The sequence below is a fragment of the Eurytemora carolleeae genome, unplaced genomic scaffold (assembly GCF_000591075.1).
Source record: "Eurytemora carolleeae unplaced genomic scaffold, Eaff_2.0 scaffold2123, whole genome shotgun sequence".
In the NCBI taxonomy this organism is placed as follows: Eukaryota; Metazoa; Arthropoda; class Copepoda; order Calanoida; family Temoridae; genus Eurytemora; species Eurytemora carolleeae.
Genome location: NW_019398691.1, coordinates 1,022 through 12,083, shown reverse-complemented (window position 1 = coordinate 12,083; position 11,062 = coordinate 1,022). Strand labels below are relative to the sequence as shown.

At 33.4% G+C, this 11,062-nt stretch overlaps 1 protein-coding gene across 4 annotated transcripts; it reads right to left on the bottom strand.

Annotated features, from left to right (window-relative positions):
• Positions 1-1,342: 1,342 nt before the first annotated feature.
• LOC111717591 (ubiquitin-conjugating enzyme E2 J2) lies at positions 1,343-8,082 on the bottom strand. Of its 4 annotated transcripts, none has more exons than XM_023493089.1 (10): positions 7,954-8,082; positions 6,822-6,917; positions 6,045-6,312; positions 5,832-5,925; positions 5,062-5,153; positions 4,275-4,359; positions 3,334-3,418; positions 2,691-2,811; positions 2,182-2,325; positions 1,343-1,533 (listed from the first exon to the last, which is right to left on the bottom strand). In XM_023493089.1, exons 2-9 carry the CDS (start codon positions 6,908-6,910, stop codon positions 2,197-2,199), a joined length of 963 nt encoding a protein of 320 aa, XP_023348857.1. In that variant the 5' UTR covers positions 6,911-6,917; positions 7,954-8,082; the 3' UTR covers positions 1,343-1,533; positions 2,182-2,196. The 4 variants fall into 4 exon arrangements, with proteins under 4 accessions (XP_023348857.1, XP_023348858.1, XP_023348859.1 ...); XM_023493090.1 differs by having other exon boundaries at positions 1,343-1,525; XM_023493091.1 differs by having other exon boundaries at positions 1,343-1,518.
• Between the last annotated feature and the right edge of the window lie 2,980 nt (positions 8,083-11,062).

Here is an 11,062-nt window from a genome sequence, read left to right as displayed (position 1 = left end):
TTTTGGATGATCTGGCATTACGCAGTAACCAGTTGAACTATAAAGGACATGTCACCAGTTTCCTATCACAAGTCTTAAGACAATCCATATAGACAAAAATGCCCAAATCGGAATTTCAAAAGATGTCCTAATTAATCAGCAGATAACGATGAAATCTCTTTTGTAACATATTTTAGTGACGTTATGGCCGGCTATAAGTACATTTCTACATTTCGCATTTCCGATTATAACTCTTGAACCCCTGGACCGATTTGACTCAAATATTTATTTGGGAATTCGGGAGAATTTTGAGATTCTAAGTTTAGTGGGTCACCTATTAAAGGGAAAAATAGCTGAAATCATGATTTTAGACCAATTGCGGGTAAATGGCGGGAATAACTATGTAACCTGGGCAGCGCCGGGTTCCCAAGTTCGTACATACATAATATTTCTATATTTATATATAACTAACGAAATAATCAGACCAGCTTCTTAGTTATAGATTTTTTAATACANTTTATATATATATATATTCATAAATGAACATTTTTTATGATAGACCATTAATTATAGAGGAATCCTGGGGGCCAGATTTTATGAGTACTAAGAAATAGCTTTAAACTACTACTTTTCTTTCCCCAGTTATCTTTTGTTATAATCCGATCTCAATTATATTAACTATTATATCATTGTGTTAAGAATGGATATTTACGAAATTGTTAACGGAGCCAGCCGTTTAATATTACTTATTACATTGAGGGCGCAAGAATTTATTCTATTTATTTTTAAAAATATCGCCTGAGCAAGAAAAAATACCCTTTGAACACGAATAATTTTTATTACATGTAAGATTCATCAAATTTTAAGCAAAAACAATAATAAAAATAAATTTTATTTTCCATTTATTTTCGTTAACAATCTTAGAATTATCGTTTTTTGCCTTTCGTTAATGGAATCTTCCACTACGTTCGTTATCAGAACGTTGCTGCGCTGGGCGCAGTCCTTCCCCGTTTGGATGTTCTTTGACCCGGAAAAAACATAAACCGACTAATGTTCCGATGTCGGGTAAATAAATCTGGACTTTTGATGTTCGAGACTAAATGCAGGGCCGGGATTCAGTAATTCTACCAGGTTTCCTACTAAACCATACACACTCAGAGGCGTGGAGGAACTAAACTTACCGAAGAAACTCTTTCTCTCTTTCTCCTTCGAATTCTCTCTTTCTCACTTTACAGGAAAAAGCAGTCATTCAGGCAGTGTGCCTGAGGACTCAGGCAGTTAGTATTAAAGCCCGGTTTTAGGCCTAAAGGGAGGGCTTTGGGTATGTAGGAAAAGTCAGAAAATTTCAACAGTCTCAGACCAATACTTGTTGAGTAATTTTAAAAAAACTACAGGGGGGGGGTCAAATTGACCCCCCCCCCAGCAGGAATAGGGTTAAATAGGCAGAGAACAATTAAAGAATATCATTAATATTTGTGCAATCTAACTTTAAATAATTAAACAATTATATTAGGAATTTATAAACTTTTGGCTAGCAGACTCGAATCCAGATTTCAACATTTTTAACATAAGGGAGGTAAGGGTAGAAGCAAAAACAAATAAATCAATTATAAATATATTCAACATATATGAAGCATAAAGTCTGACCACGTCAACCTTGTTGCACTGACTAGTCATGTTGATTGTCTGCTTTATTAACCCACTGTCCGTGCGGTAAAGTACAAACTGGAACCGGAAAGGTTGACCCGGCTTGGAAATTCAATTGTACTACGGCTGCCCGTGATAATTGTAAAATATAACATTCAGTTTAAGAAAAGCCTCAAGATAATTTAAAATATTCTTAATAGCTCACTTATAATTAAGGGTAAATTAAAATTAAATAATTTCAGATGTCTAGGTTTAATTGTGCGCAAAGTGAAAGCCATATCGTTATCTAATGTACACGGGCTCGGAAAAAAAACAACTTAAAGCCTAGACGGCCGAATCAGAGTTTGATCTTGGAACAAAGTGACTTGGGAACTATATATAAAGAGATGAATTTGAGGTGTTAATTAAAGATTTTTTGAAAAGTATAAAAGATGCAATTTAAAAAAATTCGCGAAGTGTGCGGGAGGGGGGGGGGGGTTAATCCTTAAAAATATACACCCTCAGATTCTACCAGAGAACATAATCCTGACAAGTTTGTGTTTAAAATGTTGAAACCTGTGTTATATATTATTATTGTTCTAGTTCTAGTGTCTGTAGAACATAGTTGACTAGAAGTGCTAGCGCGGCAATTCCACCGAGATTGAGGAAGAATGAAACAAATCCCGGCATTCCGGCGCTTCTTTCACTCACGCTCTCATCCTTAAAAAAATATAATTTTTTTTAATTTAGAAAAATTTAGATTTTTACTGTTTTTAGGCTAGATATCAGAAGTGTTCCTATCTACAACGTAAAAATAGGGGCTACCCATAAAAGATGGAATTTCAGAGACGACTGTAGGAAATTTATTCAATCTCTTTTCTTATATTCACTATTTCCGGCAACTTTCAAGTTATTTATTCCTTTGTCGACTAAATTCAAGTCATAGTTCGTACATTTTAAAGAGTTTCAGGTCGTCCTTTATAAATCCATTGTGAGTAACACTGTATTAAATCAATCATTATTGATTGATTGATTTTTAAAGATCACCAGATAAAGTCACCAGAACTATAAGTATAAATATTCACCGGAACTACTGTTTGTTGAGATTGAAGAAGATTTCTACGTACAATTTCATCTTCAGCTTCCCTCTTCAGGTCAGGGAAGAGGTCTTTGAACACCTTGCTCTTCAGGTTGAACTCCAGGGACCTAGATAGATACAATTTAGGAGGTCATAGACTCGTGGGTTTTAGATTAATGACTATTTGAAGATATTTGAACACCATATTTTTCAATTAAATTTCCATGGTAAAAAAATAAACGTTTTTTAATGGGCCGTTGACCACAAACCAAAACATAACAAAACGCAGACATTCCCAAGAGACAAACGACCTCAAAATTATTAAGACATTTTTATGAGTTGATTAAGCTCAAAAACTGAATGATATGTCGAGATCTATAAAGCTATAAATAGAGATATTTAATTTCAAATTAAACCGTTAAATGAGAAATAAATAGCCTCTTATAACCTTTGCAGTATTAGATACTATTTACAGAGGGGACAAAGGGAACTGACCTTTTTTGAAACTTTTCCCCAAAAATTTATTTTTTTCACTATGAATAATCTTTTTTCCCCGAATTCCGCGAAGAAACCCCTATTTTTTTCAAGCCTCAAAGAGGAGGAGGAGGGGGAGGGTTGTTTTATGAAAATAATAACCCCTACGATCTGACCTGTAGGCAAATTTCTTCTTTTCTCTCTCTGTAGTTTCTATAGAGCCTAATGTCGGGGTCGTTTCCAGCATAAAACTTAGTAGACCTGAACATATTTAAAAATATATAAAACTTAATCTGAACATTTATGTATATATATATATATATATAACTTAGTCTGAACATATTTAATATCTATATATACAACTTAGCCTGAACAGTGAACATAACTATTATCTAATTATACAACTGAGTAGACCTGAACATATCTATATATACGCCTGTTAATATAGTGAAAACGTACCACAGCTAAGTGGATATACCTGGTTGTATGGAAGATACAGACCACAGCTAAGTGGATATACCTGGTTGTATGGAGGATACAGACCACAGTAAAGTAGATATACCTGTTTGTAAGGAAGATACAGACCACGGTAAAGTGGATATACCTGTTTGTATGGAGGATACGTACCACAGCTAAGTGGATATACCTGTTTGTATTGAGGATACAGACCACAGTTAAGTGGATATACCTGTTTGTATNTACAGACCACAGTAAAGTGGATATACCTGTTTGTATGGAGGATACAGACCACAGTAAAGTGGATATACTTGTTTGTATGGAGGATACAGACCACAGTGAAGTGGATATACCTGTTTGTATGGAGGATACAGACCACAGTAAGGTGGATATACCTGTTTGTATGGAGGATAAAGACCACAGTAAACTGGATATACCTGTTTGTATGGAGGATACAGACCACAGTAAAGTGGATATACCTGTGTGTATGGAGGATAAAGACCATCGTAAGTAATGAGGATACAGGCCTGTTAATACAGTGGATACAGACCACAGTAAAGTGGATACAGACCTGTTAATATTGTGGATACAGACCTGTTGGTATTGTGGATACAGACTTGTTAACATGATTGATAGAGACCACAGTAAAGTGGATACAGACCTGTTAATATTGTGGATACAGACCAAGCTGGATTCCATGTATCTGGATGATAATCTGAGATGGATAAACAAAGTCTGGTATCCGTCTAGAAATATATTCATTTACGTTGGAGCATTTCAAAACACAAAATGCTGGAGCATCTTTTTCAAAAAGTAAAGCCTTTAGACAATAATTAATTGATTGATTGATTGTTTGATAGATAAATTAATTAATGCCCGGCGTTGCCCGTGGAGTAAAAATAAGTAGGGAAAAAACCCTCTTGAAAAAAAAGTCAGCCAATTTGGTCCAGTCGTTTGGCTAGCTATAGCTAACATATAAATATATGAGCGAAGAGCTTTTGCATTAATTAAGTGATTGATTGATTGATTGATTAATTAATTCATAGCTGGATCAATTGATTGATTGAATTAATTGAAATTGAACTTAAAAACTCGTCTAAAAAGGTTTAAAGGTTAACTCTGCTCTTTAGTCTCCAATAAATAGGGATGTTGTATAAATAAGAAATATATTTTCTAATTATTCAGAAGTGTATATTTTTCTGATAATATGGGAAAATAATGAAAAAAAGACGGCAAGTTTTCTTTTTTTTGATACTTCTTACCAAAAAATCATCTTTTCCCTTTAAAAATCAATTTTTCCCCAAATTCAGTAAAAAAAACCTAAGATTTTTTCCCGGCCTGCGCAAAACTAAATTACTTCTGGGGAAATTTTTTTTTTAAAAAGGGGAGGGGCGATTTAAAACGAAAATATACACCCCTGTTTTTACTCTAATTCTTATATAATTTACCTTGAACCGACCATTCGGAGTTATCATATATATTGACGGGGGTTTAAAGGGAAACTCCGCAGGAAATACTAGCTTCCCGTGGTACTGCCCACCTTAAAGGGGTTGTTTACTTAATTTAAAATTTTAAGAAAATTGTTAATTTTTTACTCATAGTTAATAATTTCTGTATAGTACACACAACTGTCATGCTTTTAACATTTGTAAAAGGTTATACAAAATAGTAGTGCTTAGGATCCGGATCCGAGAGATTTTGGCTTCCTGGATCCGGATCTGGATCCTCAAAAATATGCGGATCCACGGATCCAGATCCAAGGGTCAAACTATCAACCATAAACTGCAAGAAAAACATTTTTTACTCTCAAACCCAAATTTGAACTGTTGAAAAATTTTCCTAATTTCTGAATGCTTTAAAAAGTTTTGCATAAAAATAAGCAAAAAGACAAAAAATTTGAAAATTTAGCTTTGTTAAAAAAATGCAGCAAATTTCAAAGAAATAACCTGGATCCGAATTCATTTTTTTCCAATGCGGATCCAGGATCCGGATCCGCATGCAAACTAAATGGAACCTGAGCACTGCAAAATAGTAAATTCGTAAGAACAAAATGGGCCTGTAAACGAAATCAAGTGTTTCATGCCCGATTAACAAAGGTATATTTAATCTCTTTCTTGGATTAAAAATGGGAAAAAACTGCAAAGCGCCCCAAGAACATCATTTTTGCTGAGACAAAGGTTTGAAGGGTACCATTGTGAATCAGACCTGCAACTTTTACCTTCGTAGGGTGAATCCCCTGGACCTTTCACAATATAATGCCATTCCAGTAGATTAGAGGGTAGTGGTTCAGCAACGATATAGGGTACAGGATCCTAATCAGAAATTTTTTTCTTTATAAATATCTTTCTTCAGCAAAATTGGGGACAATTTTTTTAGCCATATGATATGATAATTATATTATGAAATAAAAAATATAAATGGAAATTCAAACCTTCTTTAGTCTCATATAATCCATTTTCAGCCTAGAAACAGCACTGCTGTTCCTTTGACTCATTTTAAAACTATTTTTTTTTCTGAAAATAAAAATGTTAAAGATAATTCTTCTATCGGCCACTTCGCCGCTCTCCCTTGGCGGATTTATCTTGGGCTTTTTTCTTCCTGTCCTCTGCTTGTTTCTTCTGATTCTCTCTGTCCTGCTTGTCCTTGTCCTTCTTCGCCATAGCGGCCTGTCGTTGGGTCTCCCGCCATTCAGCCTGGGCCTACCATAGAATATATCTATTATTATCTAGGCTTGGCAAGAAATGGAAAATAAAAAATAAAATCTAAGACAAGATTTAATGAACAGAGAGAAGAAGTTGAACTGTTGAACCTTGTTGAGCTACAGTTCTAGATGAAGAGAAGTGGATCAACTAAGTCTACGTAGTTCAACTACTTCTCGCAATTCATTGAATTTGGTCCCTGTAGAGTAGAGACACACAGAAATTCGGTCAAATGTCCAAATGAAAAAAATTCTAATTTTTGTAATTCTGTTAGAAATTTTTTTCTTCAAGATATTTCTTAAACAAATATTTTCCACAAAAATCTAATTTTCTTCTGTTAATAGGAAACCATTAATTTTCTTGTCATTCAATGATTTAATTAAACCCTTACATATAAAAAAAAAATAAGAAAGAGAAGTTTTTAATAAAAAATTCGAGGATAAGATTCAATAAACATAGAATGTTTAACAAAATAATTATTGAATACCCTTGAATTGATAAAAAATTACCTGTTGGACGGCTTGGACGTTTGCGCTGGATCCAGGTCCAAGATCATCATCATGATCATCATCATCTTCATCATCGTTTTCATCACCATCTTCTACCTTTGAACAGATTTTATTCATCATCAACATCAACTTAATTCAATACTAGTTCTATCAGTTTAATCACAGTTAATTTGATATCATCACCATTGTCTTTTAACAACATATCACAATACATCTTTATCAGTATTATTATTATCATCATTCATGTCTTCTTTATTCATTTCTATTAGCCATAGTATAATCATAGTTAATTTAATATCATCACCATTGTCTTTTAACAACACATCACAATATATCGTTATCATCATTATCATCATCATCATTCATGCATTTAAAATCTATATTCAACAGCATTATCTTTCAATTTCATATTTGACCATACTCATGAAAATTAATTCCCCTTTCAGTTTAATTAAGAGTTGAGTCTTTTTTTTGTATTAAAGGGACAGTAAAGGAAAAATGAAAGCAAAAACCTGACAATCTCAGGAGTTGAATGATACCTTGACATCTATTTGATGTTCCTGTCTCTAGAAATAGGCATAAAACAGTGTCAAATTTAGACCAAAACGTATATATGTAAGCATTGTAAGATATACGTCCGTATCACGTGACCAGAAATCCCTCCAATGACAATGCAGTATACTGGTCACGTGATACAGACGAAGACACGTGACAATAATACTGCACTGCCACTGGTTGGAGTTCTGGTGACATGTTCCGGACGCATAAATACTATTATCAATTATATCTATTAAAAATGAAAAATTATTAAATTCAAATAAAAATAGGAGCAAACTTGAGTTTCTTGGGCTCCTCTGGGATATCGATGTTTTCAGATTGGTTGCGTATTTGTTGAATATGATCTGTTTAATATTACGAATCTGATATAAAATCTTTCATAAATACGTTTTGGTATAATTTTGACAGTTTTATATTAATTTCAGGAACATCAGATAAAACTCTGATATCTCTCAATCAACTCCTCGGATTCTTAGGTTTCAGCCAATACCCCCTTTAATGTTTTCTTTACAGTCGTTTTCAGCTAAAATTGGTGAAGTGATATCTAATTAAGAAAAAGTTAAATTATTAAAACCTGTGAGTATGAAGCTAGAATGGCTTGTTTAATTTTCTTCTGCTCATCCGAAATTTCATGTTTGTTTAAATTAAAGCTTTGCATTTTCTCCTCCATTATTTTATGCATCTGGTCACTAGATCATATATTCTTTGTTTCGAGATTCATCTTTTCATGTTTTATTCTGGTGTTTAAAGGGACTGTAGGCGTAAATTCAAGTGACCCTACATGAAAAGAGGGCAATGCCCGATTTCCAACGGAACCCTTTAAACCTTCGACTGTTCATCATGTGAAGAGAGCTCTGTGTACAGTTAGATCTTGCATTTAAACAGTTTCCAAAAACTCGAATGACAGTATTTATTTTCTGCCAAGTCCAGAAAGTAAAAGTTAAATTTTTTAAACCTAAAACAACTTGTAAATAAAGTGTTCAACAATTAAACCCGTTTTTGCAAATTAATAAGAATAAGTCCGACATTATTGATCAGTCCAAGTGGTCCAAGGTTTTAAGGGTACCGTTGTGAATTGGGAATCGTCACTTGAAATTATACTTACGATCCCTTTAAGTTCGGATAAAAATGAGAAATCACTTAATAGAATTGAAAATAAATTTACTCCTCCCTAAGATATTGTTATATGCATTAAAAAATTTAGTCACAAAGGTATTCAATTATGAAACAACGGCATGGTATCTTTAAAAACTTTTTAAGATTTGAGAAATAATGAAAAATTGGATAACAATTTTACTCCCCCTCTAAACTTTTCATTCAGAAAATCATTTATTTTCCATATAAATCTGGTTTATTTTCCAAGAACTGATTTATCAAGATGAATATTTGCCAAGAACTGGTTTATCATGATGAAATATTTGCCAAGAACTGGTTTATCATAATATTTGCCAAGAAAAGATTTATTATGATGAAATTTTGCCAAGAACTGGTTGATCAGGATGAAATATTTAGCAAGGCCAAGAACTGATTTATCATAATGTAATATTTGCCAAGAACTGATTTATCATGATGAAACATTTGCCAAGAACTGATTTATCAGGATGAAATATTTGCCAAGAACTTATTTATCATTATATAATATTTCCCAAGAACTGATTTGTCGTGATGAACTGGTTTATCAAGATGAGACGAACAACCTCCCTGATGTCTATAGTTGACTGCAGTGATGGTTTGACGGGTTCAGAATTATTGTTAAATTTACTCCATTCATCTTCTATCTCCTTTAAAGGGACTATTAACTTAAATTAAAAACATGACATGTCCAATTCAGAATGGTACCCGTAAAAACTTTTTCTAAATAACATTAATAAAGTTCTAAGCCTAAACCCTAGATTGAAAATAATGCACTTTATAGCTAGAAACTCAGGATATCGCATAAATCCTTGATAGAGGACACAGGTAAAAATGGTACCATTGTGAATCCTTGATAGAGGACACAGGTAAAAATGGTACCATTGTGAATCCTTGATAGAGGACACAGGTAAAAATGGTACCATTGTGAATCTCAGACATGGAGGGTTAATTAAAGTTCAAAGTCCCTTTAATACTGAATTTATTAAAGATTCCTCGCTCACAACATCTACACAATATATATAAACTCAAATCGCTATAAGTTTAGATATCCGTTGATTAAATAAAATTTCCGGACTTGGATCCTACTAATACTAAAATTAATTCACTTTTACTCCCCTTCCACCCAATGATTTTTTTCACTTTCCCAACTTAATGTAAATTTTTTTTTCCAATTTTTTTCTCTTAACCTTTTTTTCAGAAACTGGACAAAGAAATAAGGACCCAAGGAACCTTTCATGTAGATGAAAACCCGTCATTAAAATAATGAAAAATAAACTGGTTGAGTTCAATATTTTCCTGAGAGTATTTCAAGGATTCCATTTCTCTTCTCCTCCAGCTCCTCGTCACCAGACAGGATTCCAACTAGGACAAGATAATAGGATAAAAGGACCCTGGTCTACATTAAAGCACAGGGGAGTTATTTTTAAGAATTTTCGAAGATGGGGGGGAGATTAAAAAACTATAAATGAAAAGGAAAGTTTTTCGTCCTTACTTGACATAACATTTAATTTCCATTTCTCTTAAAAATCATTTGTTTTTCCTGATTCAGCGAATAAATTTCTTTCAAAGAAAAATTATTTTCATAAGAAGGAGGGGAATCATTATTCAGAAAAACATTTACTACAGTAAGTTTTAAATGACATATTCACATCCGTCTCTTTAAAATCTTTATCAAAAGATACCGCCCTTAAAACAAAATGCGTTTTGTAGGTTTTCCTCCCACATGGCACAGTAGTATAAATCCAATATTGTCACAAAGAAAAAAAAATATGATAGATATTATATTAGCTCAGCTAAAGGTTTAAGTGGTACCTTACTAACTAAAAAAGAAAATCAGCAAACAAGCTCCTCTGTTTATTTCGTAAATTTCGAAAAATCAAATTTTAAAACACAGTAGTTTAAAAGCATACTGAAATAAAATGTGGATGAAGATATTAATGACCTACTGATATATGGACTAAAAACACTCTCGTCTGTTCCAAGTTCTGTAAGTTTGGAAGACAGCCAGGCTTCGAATCCTCCCATATTGTATTATATAAAAATATCGTTTTCTGAAAATATAATTCTAAATGAGAAGAAATGTATTAAGTATAAAAACTATTAGGGTCTGTACATGACCACTTATCTTGTTATTATTTTAGGGTTAAGTTAAGACAATTTCTGGGCCGAGCGCTGCGGCCAGAAGGGGTCTTTAGTTTCAAGTTTTTAACAAAATTAGTATATATTTAGAGTTAGGTTAGGTTAAAGACACTTTCTGGACCGAGCACTGCGACTACGGGGCCGAGCGCTGCAGATATAGGACAGGCTAGGGGGCCAGACATTGCAGCCCCATGGTCAATTATATCCATGTCTTCTATACAAGATTCATGTACAAAATTGATAGGAGGGGAGGAGGAGGGGGGCGGGGCTAAAACTCGTTCTACAGGAAATTACCAAATATTAAATATAGGCCAGGATTTGTTACATAACATGTCAGATAAAAAGAACAGGATACCCATGATGCTATACTTTTTTCCATTTTTTTGTAATCCGATTTGAACTACAAATCG

Coding starts and splice junctions, on each gene's coding strand:
- LOC111717591 (XM_023493089.1), bottom strand. CDS start 6,910: ATGGTGATGAAAACGATGATGAAGATGATGATGATCATGATGATGATC. Junction 3,419..4,274: donor TGTATCCACAATATTAACAG/GTCTGTATCCAC, acceptor AAATATGTTCAG/GTCTACTAAGTTTTATGCTG. Junction 2,326..2,690: donor CTCAACAAACAGTAGTTCCG/GTGAATATTTAT, acceptor TATTTTTTTAAG/GATGAGAGCGTGAGTGAAAG.